The 19,829-nt window shown below is 34.8% G+C and overlaps 2 protein-coding genes across 8 annotated transcripts in view; one reads left to right on the plus strand and one right to left on the minus strand.

The window, feature by feature from the left end:
- Positions 1-19,829, minus strand: part of LOC128239113 (tumor necrosis factor alpha-induced protein 3-like) — a 42,874-nt gene that overhangs the window by 11,190 nt on the left and 11,855 nt on the right. The window contains exon 1 of one of the 4 annotated variants that reach the window (XM_052955587.1): positions 367-454. The exons of the other annotated variants lie outside the window; for them this stretch is intronic. The gene's annotated coding sequence lies outside the window, so the exon portion shown is untranslated. Of the gene's footprint in view, positions 1-366; positions 455-19,829 lie in introns of those variants that run through there. 4 annotated transcript variants of the gene reach the window in all.
- On the plus strand, positions 167-13,858 carry LOC128239114 (fatty-acid amide hydrolase 2-like). Of its 4 annotated transcripts, none has more exons than XM_052955599.1 (8): positions 167-239; positions 3,690-3,881; positions 4,508-4,727; positions 5,451-5,660; positions 6,142-6,261; positions 9,255-9,406; positions 10,140-10,238; positions 11,365-13,858. In XM_052955599.1, the coding sequence occupies exons 2-8, from the start codon at positions 3,690-3,692 to the stop codon at positions 11,953-11,955; spliced, it is 1,584 nt and encodes a 527-aa protein (XP_052811559.1). In that variant the 5' UTR covers positions 167-239; the 3' UTR covers positions 11,956-13,858. The 4 variants fall into 4 exon arrangements, with proteins under 4 accessions (XP_052811559.1, XP_052811555.1, XP_052811558.1 ...); XM_052955595.1 differs by lacking the exon at positions 167-239 and adding an exon at positions 638-673; XM_052955598.1 differs by lacking the exon at positions 167-239 and adding an exon at positions 661-734.

The raw sequence follows: 19,829 nt of genomic DNA on the forward strand, positions 1-19,829 counted from the left end.
ATACATATGACACACATCCTAGAACTATTGAAAAACCAATAAAAACAGGTCAAATATTGGACAGTTGAGTGACACAAATAATCCCTTATTTTCAATTAGAGCCATTTCTAAAAAATATAGAATGGTGATCTCAGCCAGAAGTCCCCAAAACTACTGTATACAGTATCCTGAAAAGAAAGTGGCAACTTCATGAGAAACTTCCTGGTTGGTTTCTCCTGATATTTCGGACTACAGTAAGGGTACTGTCAAAAGTGAATTACTTTAAAGAATTATTCAAAGTTTAATGTTTATTAATCATAGTTATACTGTGTTAGTAATTAAGAATGATATGTTTTATGATATCCGATAAAACTAAAGTTTACTTACAAATACTAGGCATTATTCCGTTAACATGTATCTATTTTAAGCACAAAATTTTCATAGGGAAATATAATTGGGAATCCCCCAGTAGTAACGAATAAATTCCTGTTTACTCTTCAAATCACATGAATATAACTTCATTCTTGTTTCATGAAATAATGATCAGAAAAATAGATTAATAATAATCAAGTTAGAGAAACCTTACTTAAATAAGTATTGATACAAATTTTACCATGAATTTCCCCATCATCGACATTACTATATTGTCAAATTTATCGTTTACCTGCAGTCCATATAAAACAACAACCTAATTGTTAGCTAGTTTTATGTTTTAATTACTAAATCCCGCTTGTACAGTCGTTTGATATGGAATTGTACATAAATTGTGTCTTTTTCTTTCAATTTCTCGGCATTTACGCGAGTTTTAACATTTTAATCACATAGATATGGAAATTGTAATCCGTTAAATGAATTTCGGATAAAAAACAATATTTCGGATAAATTGAATTAATTTCCTCCTTCAAAAAAAAGTTTTGAAAATACCTATACATATTGAAGTTGCATACAGTAATATTTGTCTTGCTAAAATGGTTTGAAAACAGATCTTGGACACACATTCAGTCACTGACTCATGCATAGTCAATATCTTGAATAAGCCAGATCTTTCTTGATTAGAAGCAAAAATAGGTTGTCATATTTTTTTTCAATCGTTTGCTTTGACATCATGCCTAACATGTTTGACATCAAAAGAAGCCATGACCTTAGTATCTCCCAATTGGCACAAGTAATTTTATATGCAATTTCATGGAACTACACACATCATTTTACTATAACTTGATCGACATATTCTGCTTGTGGTTCAAATGCTTAGCCAACCTGCTTGCCAAATGAGTCTGAATCGGAAGCTCCTTACAATCACACGCTCAATAGCAATGTTAAATTGTTTTGATTTACAATATAACCTAAATTCAAATAGAAAAAATCTTTGTGATACCAAAAGCACATTGTCAAATGGAAACAACGATTACTCTGGGTTATTTGACGCTTACAATTTCAGTCATTGGTATCCAGTATTTATTTCTGTACTAATTGTTGTTGTCTTTCACGAGGCACTGGCAGTGTTCGAAATTAACACAAGCTTGCAAGCCCTGCACTGGTAAACTGTCTTCCCAGCTTGCTCAAATTCTGAATTTTATATAGCAGGGATTGTTAAAAAAAAATTGCGAAGCTTTAATAGGTATAAAAAATCGGGCTTGTTCATTCAAAAGTCTTATTTCAATGATTGCATTAAGTGTATTTTTTTTATGTCTTTTGCTTATCAAGCTACAGTACACTCCACGCGGAACTACCACTTTCCTCGCTGCCTCGGAGGCGTTTTTAATTTATCGCGGATTTCCGCTGAGTAAGCAACCATTTTCCTCGCTAAATTTCACGGAGTTCCACCGAGTTAATCGTTTTCTATGGAGGGTTTTATTGCCAGTAGCGCCGGTGATCGTATCGATTTATTGACCTAATCGCGGAACTCCGCGTTTTGTGCATAGCTACTACAGTACATTGCTTTTGTTAAAACAGTATTAAATTATTAGATAATTAATTTTTCAAAGTACAGTAAGTTTCTTTTTAAAAACAATTATCGAAAATTTTCATCAGCATCGTCTTACAACTGTTGTTTTTCACATTATGTAATAAGGATATTAAGGAATTAATTAGGAATTAAGATATACCATAGCGTGCATTTGTGTTTGTTATTGTCATCTTTCTCTTACTATATTAAGGTGTTGAGAACTTAATTAGATTGAGGTAATGAAGGTGTTGAGAATTTGTAAGTGTGAATATTTTTCGGTCATTATTATATATCCGTAGTTATCAATGGCTCTTAACTTATTTATTACGCATATAAGTGTAAATCCTTCATCAAGTAAATTAAAATCCCATTAAACACCATTTTATACATGCATTGAAATGAATAACACATTCTATCGGCTTTAGATCAAACAGTCACACTGTGTGACGTCACATAACTCACAGTTTTACCCAAGAGGATCTCATGGAGAGCATGTATATTGTTATGCAAGATTAATGTGTCTAAGTGGTGTTTTCGAATGTAACTTAAGTATTGCATTTCCAACTTTAATTCATCACATTAATTAGTTACCTATATCATTGAATGTGTTGACTTATGTGTTGACTTTTATTGATGATTCAATAAGTATAACTGTACATAATTGCTTCTTACAGTCTATAAGTGTGGTACAAGTTTTTAAGTTTATTGGCAGATCGTTTTACAAAAATGTTAAGGTCCTTGTTTTCTTAATCCCTTGATTGCCCTTGTTGTTTATTTAATCCTCCTATAAATATTTCACACTTCCTCTTTCTACAGGCAATACATCGTTAACTATGGATGGGTATTTACTAATTAACTTGTCATCACAGTGGTGACAGTATACGGTTAGGTAATCTAGCCAGGATAAAAGATAAAAATCAATAATCTTCGTCTGTGAAACTTGGTAAGTGTGAAAGTTAGGATTGATGTCCTTTGGGTGTCCGAAAATTAGGTAAGCGAAATAAATTATTTTTTAAATAATTACGGGTGTAGCAAAAATTATCAAATAAATTAAACAAAATTAGATACAGTGGGATATTCTTATCGGGTTTCCTCCGAGTTTTGCGGTGTTTTTACCTCCGAGTAACGCGGTGATTGTAATTATACGGTCCACTGATCAGCCTCGGTTGGTGAACGAGTGAAAACGCCGAGGAAAGAGGATTATGATCAATTGGATGTCGTGTCCGCGATGACCAAAATCCGCCGAGAAAAATGGAAAGTGGTAGTTCCGCGTGGAGTGAACTGTATTAACCTAGGTGCACGCGGATGCTTAACAAAATGGCATGTCCCTATTATAGTATAACAAATTTAGTAAACTAATGTGGAAATAATGGAATGATACATGGCTCACTTCTCACTATGCTTTTCACCTATGCAACCCAGGTTTGATTCCTGGCCTGGGTGCATGGGAGTACAACACAAGATCACAATCTCACATAACAGTTTGATTACAAACTTGTTTCACTGGTCTACATATATCTCCATGCTACCAGTACATTATAGCAATGACTATGTGAATGATGACAGTACACAGTTATGTGGCTATTTAAAATTTAGCAAATTGTAAACCCTTTTTTTAAAGTCGTATACAAAAATGTACATGCATATCAGTGGGAATATACATGGGGAAAGTGAAAGGATCCTTCGTGACATTAAATAAAGAAACAGCTAGATTCATCAAACTATTTATGCTTTTCACCACTCAATAGTTTAAATTCAATTTAAGATGGGAGCTGCAAAGCTGATCCAGTTGTTGTTACACTACGTGTTGATGGTGGTTGGCTGGGTGTGGGTGCCTGTCACAGAAAGCCTCTTCTCCAGCTGGTACGATGGGTCAGCCGAAACGGTCAGCCCTGTGGAAGATGAGGTGCTTCTAGACAGTGCCACATCATTGGCCAGGAAGATCAGATCTAGAGAGGTACTGTACACATACTTAGTTTATTCATGTATGGTAGAGTTTAGGGCTGCAACAATACACCAATCACCCGACCATATTGTAACATCTTCTTAACAAATTAACTTCAATGAAGTCAAATCATTGAAACCTCATTTTCATAAAATTGTTATGTTCTAAAACATGAACTTTTAAATAAAGACAGAATGCGTGGTTAAACAAGGAAACTGAATATACTGAAATTTTGACCTTTTAATCCGATGTTGAAAAACAAATATTTAGAATAATGGTAGAGTTCATCATGATTATACTTCAGGCCAAAACAAGAGGTGGCGGGCAGGATAATTTTCTAATTTAAACAGATTTCTATACATGTTTATCATCGAATAAGAAATGGATGTTTAGATTTTGAAAAGGAAATATCAAAGTCATTGATCCTCATGAGAGCCATGGTGCATTAGAGAGTTTGGATTAGTTTTTTTTCTGGGTTCATCGGTTTCCCCCACAACACTGTTCCAAGAAGAGTGATTTAGCATCAGTTAACATTTATAACTTTCTTCACAATAGTTGTGAAATGAAGTTCAAATTATAGTCATCATTTGCACAGTATGTTTGAAAGAAAATATGTCAATCAATATCTCTTTACATAGCTAAAGGCTGCAGATGTCATGGAACGGTTCATATCCCGTGTAGAAAAATGTAAGGACCTATTGAACGTGGTCGTCTACACGCTGTATGACAAGGCCCTTGCTGAGGCTCATGAACTGGACAGGCAGCTTGATGCTGACAACAAGGATGACCGTTTCTCGGAGGAGAATATGCCGCTACTTGGTGTACCTTTGTCTGTGAAGGAGGCTTTTGCTGTGAAAGGTTTGTGTTTATATTAGACAGTGTGTGTGTATACCACGTGATAATAACATCATACATGACTCGTCGGAAGGCAACATTTTGCTTAAAATGAAGACTTAAAACAAAGATACTTTTACTTCACCTTTTTAAATGAAACAAAGGGCAGTCTATTCTGCTTTAAGAGACCCGCCTTTGTTTTATTACTGGAGTTTGACAAGGTGATTAGTTTCATCAAACACTTCGACAAACCTGTTTCCAAAATAATGTTTTGACAGTGCTCCGTCAGACGGCCGCATTGTGAAAAGGTTTGTCAAAGTGTTTTAAGAAACTAAACTCTCAATCAAACTCTGGTAAAGGACCGAATGCCGGGCTCCATAAGCGGCGTAGACTGCGCTATCATTCATTTAAAATGGTGAAGAAATAGTGAAGTCTTCATTCAAAGCAAAATGTTGCCTTCCGGCGTAGCATTTATTACGCAATTTATCACGTGGTATACACACACTGTTCAAAGAAGATTTGTACATTCATTTGAAATTTTAAATGTTCTTTGGAACACTGTCATCTTAACATTTTACAACAAATCTTTGTGAATTATTTTCTCCTGTGAAAGTGAAATAGACTTTCAATAAGAATTCCTATCATTATTACATACTATTGTGCTACTCTTTTAAGTATTCAAATAAAACAACACAAAATAACAGACACATAAAATCTTAGTTTGAACTGTAAAAATAACATTAACAGGGATGCCTAATTGTTCGGGGCTGGTATCGAGGAAGGATTACCGTTCAGAGTGTGACTGCCCAGTGGTGTCAAGACTAAGGGCTGCAGGAGCCATTCCGTTCTGCTTAACGAACACCAGTGAACTGTGTATGTGGTACGAGTCGGCCAACTGGGTGTACGGACGATCCAAGAACCCGTACAACACAGGCAGAATTGTTGGCGGAAGCTCGGGTGAGTATTCACCTACATGTCTGCAGATTTTTTTTTATGTTTGTTTTAGATTTTTTTGTTTTTCATATTGTAATTTGATTTATTAAAACACTACACTCAACAAATGCATTTATCTTGCAGATTTAAGCTCTGTTTCATTAAAGGATAATTGTCATAGATTAGAAAATCTTAAATCTGTAGGGAAGTCACAGATTGAAACAAGTACTTCTTTCATTTCCCTGACTGGCAAAAACTCAGTTGACACACATATATTTCAAAATGATGACTAAATATCACTAAGATAATTTTAGTTTACATCAAGATCTTTGACGAAATATGAGTCAGAATTTTTATTGGAATTTAAAGAACAAAGAGTCAAAAGGGGTTAATTTGTTTATGAAAAATGTGTTGATTGATTGACATTACGTAGAACAGCATTAACACTGAAGTACATGTAAGAAGTTTGGTAGAATATAATAGATCTTTCTGAATGTACATGTAGGTGGCGAGGCTGGGAATGTAGGGAGTGGTGGGGCACTGATAGGAATAGGCTCTGACATCGGAGGAAGCATACGCATGCCCGCATTCTTCTGCGGAATATTCGGACACAGGCCATCCAGAGGTATGATATGACAGTGAATGTGTTTGCACTTATGAATGAATTGGAGACGGAATATGAAATTATTGGGAACAGACCATCCAAAGATTGTAAACCTTACTTACTTTGTGCCATAGAATTGATTCAAAAACAGTACCCTAATATAAATCCTGAAAACTTAATGCTACTACGAATGCCTACACTAAAGGCTGCTATACATAAAATATGTGTAATACAATTGATTTATTACCAAAGGATACTCCCGCAATTATTTTGTAACAATAGATGGGCAGGGGCAATGATTACCAACAGCCTCAAGTCCAAGTCTAGACTCAGAAAAGTTTTTTAATGAACTAAAAATCATGTTTATTCCATTTCTTTTTTAAAAATATATATAAATAATAGTGCAACACTCAATAGTAATATGTTTCAGCAAATTTCATTATCATGGCTTTGCTTGAAGGAAAGTTACAATGAAATTAAGTTTGGCCATATTGAGTCTTGGGTCTGAACTCAGACTTGAGACTGTTCGTAATAACTGTCCCAGAGTTAAGAAGCTTCTGAACCTCAGACTTCAGACTGTTCATAATAACTGTCCCAGAGATAACAAGCTTATGAACCTCAGACTTGAGACTGTTCATAATAACTGTCCCAGAGATAACAAGCTTATGAACCTCAGACTTGAGACTGTTCGTAATAACTGTCCCAGAGTTAACAAGCTTCTGAACCTCAGACTTGAGACTGTTGGTAATAACTGTCCCAGAGTTAACAAGCTTCTGAACCTCAGACTTGAGACTGTTCGTAATAACTGTCCCAGAGATAACAAGCTTATGAACCTCAGAATTGAGACTGTTCGAAATAACTGTCCCAGAGATAACAAGCTTATGAACCTCAGAATTGAGACTGTTGGTAATTATTGTCCCAGAGTTAACAAGCTTCTGAACCTCAGACTTGAGACTGTTGGTAATTATTGTCCCAGAGTTAACAATCTTCTGAACCTCAGACTTGAGACTGTTCGTAATAACTGTCCCAGAGTTAACAAGCTTCTGAACCTCAGACTTGAGACTGTTGTTAATTATTGTCTCAGAGTTAACAAGCTTCTGAACCTCAGACTTGAGACTGTTCATAATTACTGTCCCAGAGTTAACAAGCTTTTGAACCTCAGACTTGAGACTGTTCGTAATTACTGTCCCAGAGTTAACAAGCTTCTGAACCTCAGACTTGAGACTGTTCATAATTACTGTCCCAGAGTTAACAAGCTTCTGAACCTCAGACTTGAGACTGTTCATAATTACTGTCCCAGAGTTAACAAGCTTCTGAACCTCAGACTTGAGACTGTTCGTAATTACTGTCCCAGAGTTAACAAGCTTCTGAACCTCAGACTTGAGACTGTTGGTAATTACTGTCCCAGAGTTAACAAGCTTCTGAACCTCAGACTTGAGACTGTTGGTAATTACTGTCCCAGAGTTAACAAGCTTCTGAACCTCAGACTTGAGACTGTTCATTATTACTGTCCCAGAGTTAACAAGCTTCTGAACCTCAGACTTGAGACTGTTCGTAATTACTGTCCCAGAGTTAACAAGCTTCTGAACCTCAGACTTGAGACTGTATTGTAATAAATGTCCCAGAGTTAACAAGCTTCTGAACCTCAGACTTGAGGCTGTTCGTTATTACTGTCCCAGAGTTAACAAGCTTCTGAACCTCAGACTTGAGACTGTTCGTTATTACTGTCCCAGAGTTAACAAGCTTCTGAACCTCAGACTTGAGACTGTTTCGTAATTACTGTCCCAGAGTTAACAAGCTTCTGAACCTCAGACTTGAGACTGTTTCGTAATAACTGTCCCAGAGTTAACAAGCTTGTGAACCTCAGACTTGAAACTGTTTCTTAATTACTGTCCCAGAGTTAACAAGCTTCTGAACCTCAGACTTGAGACTGTTTCGTAATAACTGTCCCAGAGTTAACAAGCTTCTGAACCTCAGACTTGAGACTGTTTCGTAATTACTGTCCCAGAGTTACCAAGCTTCTGAACCTCAGACTTGAGACTGTTTTGTAATAACTGTCCCAGAGTTAACAAGCTTCTGAACCTCAGACTTGAGACTGTTTGGTAATTACTGTCCCAGAGTTAACAAGCTTCTGAACCTCAGACTTGAGACTGTTTCGTAATTACTGTCCCAGAGTTAACAAGCTTCTGAACCTCTGACTTGAGACTGTTCATTATTACTGTCCCAGAGTTAACAAACTTCTGAACCTCAGACTTGAGACTGTTCGTAATTACTGTCCCAGAGTTAACAAGCTTTTGAACCTTAGACTTGAGACTGTTTCGTAATTACTGTCTCAAAGTTAACAAGCTTTTGAACCTCAGACTTGATACTGTTTCGTTTCGTAATTACTGTCCCAAAGTTAACAAGCTTCTGAACCTCAGACTTGAGACTGTTCATAATTACTGTCCCAGAGTTAACAAGCTTCTGAACCTCAGACTTGAGACTGTTCGTAATTACTGTCCCAGAGTTAACAAGCTTCTGAACCTCAGACTTGAGACTGTTCATTATTACTGTCCCAGAGTTAACAAACTTCTGAACCTCAGACTTGAGACTGTTCGTAATTACTGTCCCAGAGTTAACAAGCTTTTGAACCTTAGACTTGAGACTGTTACGTAATTACTGTCTCAAAGTTAACAAACTTCTGAACCTCAGACTTGATACTGTTTCGTTTCGTAATTACTGTCCCAAAGTTAACAAGCTTTTGAACCTCAGACTTGATACTGTTTCGTTTCGTAATTACTGTCCCAAAGTTAACAAGCTTGTCAAATCCTCTCAGCAAATGTTATACGGAAGTCATCATACTGTATTGAATGTCATTGGTGTTATCAGAAGTTAGAGAGAAAGAGAAAGAACATTCTTTCACATTGTGAAATTTACATGTTTTGCTTGCTTAATTCGTTTTTTGATGTGGCGAAACATGGACAAAACTTAAACCATGATCAGGAATTAAACATGTAATCTCTCTTTAACTTCAGGCTTTGTGCCAAATGAGGGTCAGTTCCCAATGGCAGGAGGCAGGGAGCAGGATCTATTGAGTACAGGACCCATGTGCCGATACATGGAAGACATTGTACCCACTCTTAAGGTTATGGCCGGGAAAGACGAGCAGGTCGATCTCAACAAAAAGGTGAAAGATTTAGTAGATTCATGCTAATCTCATTATGTTTAAAGGTACATGTATCCCAGATTAACCAACACAACTCTTAAACAATTAAATATGCATATATTTGTTGCTTATAAGTGAACTCCGATCTATCAATTAAAATGAATGTTTGAAACCAACTGTTTGGGCAAATCCTACAGACCACCCCAAGTTTTAAATACCACTTACTACAAACCACCCCAAATTTCAAATACCATTTGCTACAAACCACCCCAAATTTCATATACCAGTTACTGGAATTACCTGAATTCCAATTACTACAAACGACTCTGAATTTTAATTACCAAACAATACAAACCGCCCTGAATTTTAAATTCCAATTACTACAAACGACTCTGAATTTTAAATACCAATCTCTTCAAACCACCCTGAATTTTATGTATACTAATTAATACAAACCACCCTGAATTTTATGTATACTAATTAATACAAACCACCCTGAATTTTATGTATACTAATTAATACAAACCACCCTGAATTTTAAATACCAATTACTACAAATCACCCAGAATTTTAAATATTCAAGCCTTCAACCAACCCTGAATTTCAAATAATTACTATAGATGCAATCCTACAACCAGCCTGAATTTCAAATTCCAAATCATAAAAACCAAACTGAATTCTATGTACCAAATCATAAATATTACTATACCCTGAATTTCAAATACCAACTACTACAAAATACCCCGAATTTCAGGTAGATGTATCGAAGTTGACAGTGTACAACATAGAGGATGACGGGGGCTCTTTGCTCTTGTCAAAGGTTGACCCCCAGCTGAAGGAGGCCCAGGCCAGGGTAAGTAGGACATTAATTAGAGGTATTGTTTTCAGCTAGTATGTTCTTTGAAGGAAACAAGTTCAGGTGCCATAGCCTGGATGCCATTGGTTGTATAATTAAGTGTAATAGGATATATTATAAAAGAATGAAAGCATACTTTAATGTCATGGCAGTGCACACAAGTGAGATTGTTTAATTAAAAAAAGAACTGATGATATTTGATAGCATTGATTAGTCTATTGCACCTATTTCTGTGATTTTGTTTTGCAGCAGAAAGTAATCAATTTCTTTTTTTTTTTTTTTACATATTATCAACCTTGTGGAAGACAAACAATGTGACAGGTCTTTGCCTGATATTGTACAAATCTGGTTTTATTGAAGCTTTAAAGGTATAGCTTACAAAGATGGAACATGTGCGTTGAATGTCACATTTTACATTGAAAGTAGAACATGTCGACCATTGTGCTATTATGTAAAAGGAGAGTTAATATCTTGAGAAATCATGTCACGGTGCTGTCAATAAATTCTAAGGGATTCTGACAAGATTTAAAAGCACATTATTGCTGTAGCTGATGTTGCTTTTGTTATCATTATGAGGATAACCTTGCTTATCCTTGATTATCCTTTCACATTTTCTTTTTACTATTGCCTTGAAAATGAAATTAAAAGCATTATAAAGTACTGGGTCACATATTTCAACAGCAATGTATTAAATGTAAAAGGTACTTTCTGTCTGAATGTAAATTATACGTATATATATGGTAGGTACAGTTTAACCAATTTAAAACACTGAAGTGTAACCATGATGATGAGTAATAAAATCATACAAATGTAATATCAGAATAGGACAATTTGTAATAAATATGGATAATTGCACAGAAAATATGTGTAATTAAGTTAGGGAAAGGATGGCAGGGGTTTTAAAAGTTAGTGTTCACCAAAGTAGCGATATTACGAGTAATAATAAGAACCCAATGTGCATTCATATTAATTATGTCAGAACATTTCTGAATGTCCTTGCTTCTTAAGCAACAGAAAGCAAATCGAGCGTATGCCTTGAAAAATCATTGAAATTATAAATACCGGGTTATCCATTAACAATTTGTATTATTGTATTATAAATAAAAGTTTGCATTTTTTTCAGGCTGTGCATTACTTGCAGACATCTGCTGGGGTAACAGTGAAGACCATGAAAGTGGAGAAATTCAAGTATGCATTTGAAATGTGGTCAGCTAGAATGACAACAGCGGAGGGCAAAAATTCATTCCAGGCACTTCTAGGAGGAGAAAATGGGAAAATAAATCCATTGGTGGAGCTCCTGAAATGGTTCGTTCACTGCTCCAACCATACCCTGCCAGCCATTACTCTAGGTCTGGTTGAAAGTCTAAACCCCTTACTGGAAGGTTCTAACAAGAGGTCGCTTAAAGGCTTGGAGAAATTGGAGGAAGAGATGAAGGAAATGCTAGATGAAAATTCTGTGATTTTATACCCAACACATCCAAAAATAGCTCCCTACCATAACCAGCCCATACTGTATCCCTTCAATTGGGCGTATACTGGTCTGTTCAATGCTCTTGGCTTGCCGGTTACGGCAGTGCCCCTGGGTTTAGATAAAAAGGGGCTACCCTTGGGTATTCAGATTGTTGCAGGCATGAATTATGACAGGGTATCCATAGCTGTTGCCCAGGAGTTGGCCAAGGGAAATGTTGCCAGATGGGTCAATCCAGGCACCTGAGTAGCAAATGAGATTGAAATGTTGTTGAAGCATTTAGAACATTATGAGACTGTCATTGTTTTTAATTTTTAGATTGGAGAATTTAAATAAAAATCTATAGAATGTACCTTTAGAAATGGAACAGTTTTCTTACAAATAACATGATATACTAGTTTACATATTAAAATTACACTTAATAGAAAAAGTTTGAACCTGTTGACAGGGTCTAAAGGTGTTTGAAAGAAATGAGAAGACCTTATTTTTGTTATTTAAGCTGCACTCTCACAGATTGAACGTTTTGACAACTTTTTTTATTTTTTGTCTTGGAACAAGCCAAATTTTGCGAAAATGCACGGAAACCAGTTATATAAGACTGCTGACAAAAAACTACATCGCATATTTTTATATTCGAGCTCCTAATATTTTATGCATTTTTCTTAAACCATTAGTTATGGTTTAAGCCATTAAACATTAATTTTCCAACGGATATATGAAAATCTGCAATCTGATCTTTTGTCAGCCATCTTTTATCATTGGTTTGCAGATATTAACGCAAAAATTGGCTCTTTCCAACACAAAAAATAAAAGTTGTAGAAACGGTAAATCTGTGAGAGTGCAGCTTTAAGATATTATCTTAAAGCTGCACTCTCACAGATTTACCGTTTCTACAACTGATAAAATAACTTATTATTTGTAACGAGGAAAAGAATACTGTTGATAATGATTATTGATCTAATAATAGATTAAGATCAACATCTAATGTTGATATTTATGTTTTAGCTATGGTTTCGTTATTGTAAAACGTAAAAAAAGTTTTTATACATGAATTTATTAATTAATGTTGTATTATTTTGTATAAGAAACTTTTAATTCAATAAAAGGACAAGTTAACTTTTAATATAATTTATAATTTTGAAGTAACCTTCTTATCTGGTGGTAGTTTGGTCAAGATATGGTTATGTTATTGTAAAACAAATATTATTGTGATATATTTATTTTGTATGTTGTTGTTGTATTTGAAAGCAATGGTATTATAAATTCTTGGAATTTCCAACCTTCTATGTGCCAAGTGTCAAAAATAGACAATGATTTATGCTGATCTCAGTATTCAAATATTGAACAAAAATAAATACAATTTGTTCCATATTCCTAAATTGTTATAAGAAAGGGTTAACATGGCATTTATCTACATTTGTATATACTTTTGCTGTTTTTTATTTATTTTTTATTTAACTTTTCCGTTATTTATTTTTGTTCACTATTTTAAGTTGTTCATATACATGTATATATACATGTATGTTGCTATAAGTAGTCATTTTTCTCTCTGAAAAGTGATTTAAATCAAATTAAGGTAGATTATCCAACAGTAGGATGCAAAGATGTGTTAGTGAATTTTAGTTATGAACATTGAAATTATTGTTATTTTTAAGTTATATTGATCAACTTTTATATTATTTTTGCATGGATAACATTTTCAAATAACACCATAATGGCACTTCTATCATTATCATGATATGATGTATTAAATGTTTTTCTGTAAATGCAATATGATGTATTAAAGGGGGGTAATACACATGTTTATAAAAAAATACTATGATTAAATAGCAATTTTATTAATTTGTTTCTTCAAAAACATAACGTCTATATAAAAAATATCTCTATGAAAACTTAACACTTTGTAACTTTTAAAAGAAACTTTACCAGTAGTAATGTTTGGTACTAATGATGGATGTATAAACTTTAGACAGAATATTTCATTATCTTATTTTCTGCATTCAGTACATAGCTGTGCAAGGCATTTTCTGTAATTGTGTTTCTTACTTCGTACAATCATTTTAAAGGGAGCAATCCTCTTCGGAACAAATCTAGTCTTTAGTATTGTTATGTCTGTATGCTTGAAAAAAAAATAAAACAAAAAGTGAGATGGCATGGGTTATTGTTTGATCACGCTAGAATATTAAATGTTCGATGTAGGTAAGGTTGAAGCGCCCAACAGGGCCCATATTCCCTTAGTTTAATTAAATTTATTTTTTAGTTTTAGCAAACTTATTTCATGGAAACACTTGAAATAGCAAATATTTTACATATATCATCGTACGGATTGAGGAGGTAGCTAGAAACTAACATTTATTTAAATTTACGTCTTAAACTTGAGTTAAAGACTGGAGAATCAAGAGTGAATGAAATATGATGTTGATGGATTCTTATAAGGAGAATCATGTTATACTGTCATTTGATCAATTTTGGTGAAAAAATACTGCTTTATATATGCCCAGTTTTCCAAGAAATGACTTTATACGCAGAAACGTTAAAAACGCATGTATTTTGAAAATTATTTTGGATGAACGAAAAACTGTCGTACCTGTTAATTTCCTAATAAATTAGATTTCTTGGATTGCTATAAAACTCAATTCACAAGGAATTGGCTATGCGAAATAGGTTTTCATGATAAGTGAAGTAAATGTATTGCGTTTTTAAATTGTCTTTGTGTATCATACACAATGGTACATTTAGGACAAAATGAAGCCTAGTGTAAGAATAAGTACCATGTAGTAGTAAGTGATTAACAGGCCGGGTGTCACCCTTTCAGACTTATCTTTTAGAAACCAAAGAATAAATGCTACTTTTCATAGTGTTCACCGTCAAATGTCTATTCAAAGCCTCTACACTAAATGTACAGTATGCATACATAGTTTCTAAATAACTAACTTAAGAAAGCCAATTAATGACTTACTAAATTTTAGAGGGGTGATTTTGCTACTTAATGAACATGAAATGATTGTAGTCGTTAGACTAAATGTTTTTTTTATTGTGAATCTGTTTGACAGTCCCATGGACATTAACATTTTACGCGTATAGATAGCAGGTATTTTGGTCTTAACAAAATGTCATTCTGTTGCGATTTAATATCGCCAATGCATAGAAAAGGTTATTGTTGTTAGCTTCCTATAAATGGATATTTCAATTAACCTTCACAAGGCCAACGTTGACTGGCACACAGTTATTTTTCTGTACAAAGTTCCAGTAATGGCTTTAAGGAGAGTTTATTATTTTATGTCATCTTCATTAGATCTGAAAATAGAGATAAACACAGCTAATACATTATTGCCCAATAACATTGTCTTTATATTTGCACAAGGAATTGAAAGTTCACACGAAACACCAAAATGGAAACAAAATTGTATAAAATGACCATGTTGCATGTCGCACAAAATAACATGTAGTATTTTTTTATTACTTGAATTAATGATGAAGGTTCATGGTTTCTGAACATAAATCAAAACGATTTAAATTTATACTTCTATTATTAGTTCAGTGTATGTAGTTGAGTGTGATTGATGGCTAAAAGTATGTGTGGCGTAACATGCTACTTGCGGAATATTCCATGAATTGCTTTTTTGCACTCTCTGAGAAGTATGTCGCTGTATAGTAATAGTGTCCTTCGCACTCCATACACTTTGATCAGCCCAATTGCGTTCATACCCCGATAATGAATCAACCCCAATAATGACAGCAACCCCGAAATTCATCCCTTAATAAATGAAAGGAATGTCTCACGGTATTCGGCATACATGTGATAATTTCTTGGGTCGATTTCGGGACTCTCGTCGTAATGTCAACGCACACTAGGGTGGTCCGGGGGCATGCCCCCCCCCCCGGATTTTTTTTAAATTACTAAATACTATTCGGACTTGACGATTAATATCCGTGAATTAATGTCGAGTTTCCGTGTTGTTAAAACAATGAGTGTACATGTTGAAGTATGTACGTTTTATTTACTGAGTATTTTGATCGTAATTATTTTTCCTATTAGACAATTCTATTTTCCACTTGATTCAAATCTTCACCAGCCACACACGATCATAGCTCCATAGAGGTAACAAGGTTTAACCTTAAAACACAAAACTTACCATGGCAAATCATGGTCATATTTCCAGCCCATCTTCACCAAACTTAGACAGAAGGTGTGTATTTTAATCTTAATAAGGATCGAATTTATTTACTGATAGTGTATTTTTTCATTAATAAGATAATTCTATTTTTCTACTTGATTAATGGTACAAACAATCTTCACAAAGCACACCAAACGATCAAAACTACATGAAGACAACGAGGTTAAACATCTAAACAAAAACCCCACAACATATCCTATGACAAGGTCGGCAATATTTACAGCCAGTCTTCATCAAACTATGTCAGTACTTTAGACTTATCCGATTATTTTTAATCCTGGGCGGATTGTATCTCAGTCACAACGACAACAACAACACTGTTGCGTGCTTCAGCTAAATTATTGTCTCATTTATCAGTTTTATGTCGTGGCTCTATTCATTAAAATTGCATAAGAGGGAAGACTATTATGACTCACCTTTGGTTGATTATTTATCTTGGGCGGACTGTATCTCCGCCACAATAACAACAACACTGTTGGGTGCTTCAACATCATTAAGTTCAATAATTGTCTCATATATGTTTTATGCCATTGCCTTATTCATTAAAACTGCAACATAACACAATACAGAAAACGTTGAAGATATTATAACATACGTTTCGTTCAACCGTTTTTTTCCACTCAGGGAACATGTTAAAATTTGACCACTTCATATTTAAAAAAAAATACTGATGTACCCTGATAGCGGTCGGTTTGTGCTGTTCTTCCATGTTTCTTGTTTGTGATTTTATGTTCTATGCCTTTGACGTTTACCCAGTGCCATTAAACCGGGTTTATGTTTTAACGTTTTGCTACTGGGCTTGTTTCTGTAGCTTATCGCATAAATATTGATACAGAATCCCGATTCTTCAAAAACAGTTATGCCTACCTACCTACCATATTTTGAGGAAATCTTAGTTGAAACAAATCTCTTTTTGGCCTAGGTATTTGCGCGTCTATGTGACCATTGACAAATATATTTTATAAAATATTCTAAATATCACACAAAACATACGGATGAACACATTAAATGAATGGTGTAAAACGCATCTATAATAATTCTAGTGGGAATACGTATTTTGCAATTAATCCTAAATGTAATAAAAATGGCCGATTGTTCAGGACCTTGTTAAAGTGATCGTCATCGTTATAAAGTTTCCTGCCGGATACGCTAGTAATCTGTAGTAATCATAACACTATTTGAGGAAACTTTTGCAGCTGTACTTGTTTATATTATAATATTTGAGCACATCTTTAAGTATTTCACCTTTAAAAGTTAACATCGATGTCGTAAGTCACGCTGTTAACATTAAATTAAGTTCAATTTGCCCAAACATGAATGTCTCCTGTCTTATGTCGCGGTAAAGAAAACGTGGATCAGTGGTTTGGAGAAATTAAAAAAAAAAATTTTTTTACTTGTAAAATAAAGTAGATCTGATTATAACAAATGTAAAATGACTTCCATACTATCCAGAATATATATGCATCGTTAAACCGGAAAACCCTAAGTGAAACATGATTATAGTGGAAACATCAGTGGAATAACCGAATGTCAAACTGATAAGTCCATTGATTATTTTACAGTCATTGTAAAGTTCATTACACGGAATGAACAAGTGGCGATATTTGTTCAATATCAAAAAACGGGTAAAATATATAGGTTTACACTTGATAGATGGAAAACAGTTCTATTAAATATTATTATGTTTTTTTTTCTCATTTGACTTTATTGAACGAAACAAAGCAAACATCATATCGTTGCTCATGCACACCTTCCATCACTCGCTTTATAACACACGCACACAACAAATCATGACAAGCAACCTAGTTCAAAGCCAATGATTATTTCGAAACAGCTGTACTGTTCTATGTAATAACGACTCTCAAAGTTTACACTTGACATTGCAAACCCATTGTTTCCTAATGGAAATTCTGACGCCGAATACATACACTATAGACTAATTTATACGTTTTCTTTGCCATATTCTATGCTATGGCCACCTTTTTAAGATATATGTGTTCCTTTCCAGCCACATTTATTTTTGTCACCCACATTTTCATATCTTGCATTTAATTTAATTAAGTTATTTTCCCTCATCATAAATGATGGAAAACGGACGAACGTAATTACGTCACGACGTCAATATATCACGTGCGACGTTTGACGTCACACTATACATATTTGACGTTGTTGCTAACAGAAACGAAGTAGCGGAAAACTTATCCAGCACGAAATTGTATACAAGGCATTGAAATGGATAAACACGCAGAAATATTCAAAGATGGTGCGAAGATTTATGACGTAAATGGAGGAGGAGGTGACGTCCTTCGAAATATGATAGCGAACCTGGTGGTTTCTGTAAAGGAACGCCTTGAAGAAGAGATGAAGTCGGAGAGTGAACCTACCCACGTGGCCAGTGATATCTATCTTAGAGAAAATGGAGGTAAAGATAATACAACATATTGGTCTGAAAAATATAGTTAGTTCCTTAGTAAAATAATCAATATATTCAATTGAATGAATATAAAGTTCAAGCACAAGTATTTCACTTAACTTGATCGTATATTATTCAGATGGAACAATTACCCCAGATACAGTATCCCCGGTGTTCCAAGATGGAGCCCTCATCCCAGACTTGGGCACTGATGGACGGGCCGTTATCCGACAGATGATTGAAAACCTGGTACATGGGGTAGCCCGCACACTGGAGCTTCAGACATACTTGGGTAACCAGCTGTTTGGCAATGAAATTGGTGAGTCAATTTTACAACAATCGGCAAATGTTTCTAAATGTTTTTTTTTTTTTAATTTAATTAATATTGTGTATTCTTTTAGAAACCAGAATGCTTCATCAACTTAGGAACTTTTTTTTTCTTTTTCAGAAGTGCCTACCATCGACCCAGCTTCCATTGCCAGGGGTCAGTTTCCAGTAGTCGTCATCGGAGGCGCTGCCACACCACGCCTCAATATGTGCAACCCTCAAGAAAATATGATATCCAACAGCTACTGCTTCGTACAAAACGTCGACGACAATGAATACAGAGTTATAGTTAACATCAATGGAAAACATCCGAAAGGAAACAGGATCAACTCCAAAAAGATCAAGCAAAAACAATCCGGGAATGATAATGTCAATAATAAATCCGTCGGGAAGAAGAACAGGAAGTCGGTTAGTTTCAAGGACGACCATTCAGTCTGCTACAAAGCTGACCAAAGTGGACTATCTCTGAGCAACAAGGGCGATAAATCTGTTAAGAGTAAGATTGATAAATCATGCTACAAAAAGGATGGAAACCTTAACAGGACCAAGAGCGAGAAAAGAGCCACGAGGATGTCACGTGTACGCAAATGGTTTGCGGGACTTTTCACGTGTATCGGTATTAGCAAACATAAAAAATAAAACAAACACTATTCAACCTGCAATAAAACGAACAAAAACTTACACTGTTTTGTATTGTAATTATTTTGTTTTACACTGCCCGTTATTAGGGCCTTTTTAACCTTCATTGCCATATCCGTTACCTAGCTACTTCCCTTAGGGCCAGACCTGTTGTTTCACCAAATACTAGTAGGTTCTGAAATTCACCATTATTTTTTTGATAAATTAATTAAAAACAAGAAATGCCGCAATGCAACGAAACCAGGGTTTTAATGATTGACAGAAGAACTTCAGCCTGTGTCATTTTTTTCTATTTTTAATGACAGTGAATTTGACCCTAGGGACCCCAAATGCAATCCATTGAAAGGTATCCATAAACTCTTCCTTTATACCAAGTTGGGTCAGGATATGTCAACCCTAACTTATGTTATTCAGTTTCAACCATTTTTCTATTTTTAGTAACAGTGACATTGACCTTGAATCCAGGGACCCCAAACGCAATCCCATGAAAGGTATCCATAAACTCTTCCTTTATACCTGGTTTGGTCAAGATATGTAGACCCTGTCTAAATTAATTCAGTTTC

Source organism: Mya arenaria, chromosome 6, assembly GCF_026914265.1.
Source record: "Mya arenaria isolate MELC-2E11 chromosome 6, ASM2691426v1".
NCBI classification, from domain to species: Eukaryota; Metazoa; Mollusca; class Bivalvia; order Myida; family Myidae; genus Mya; species Mya arenaria.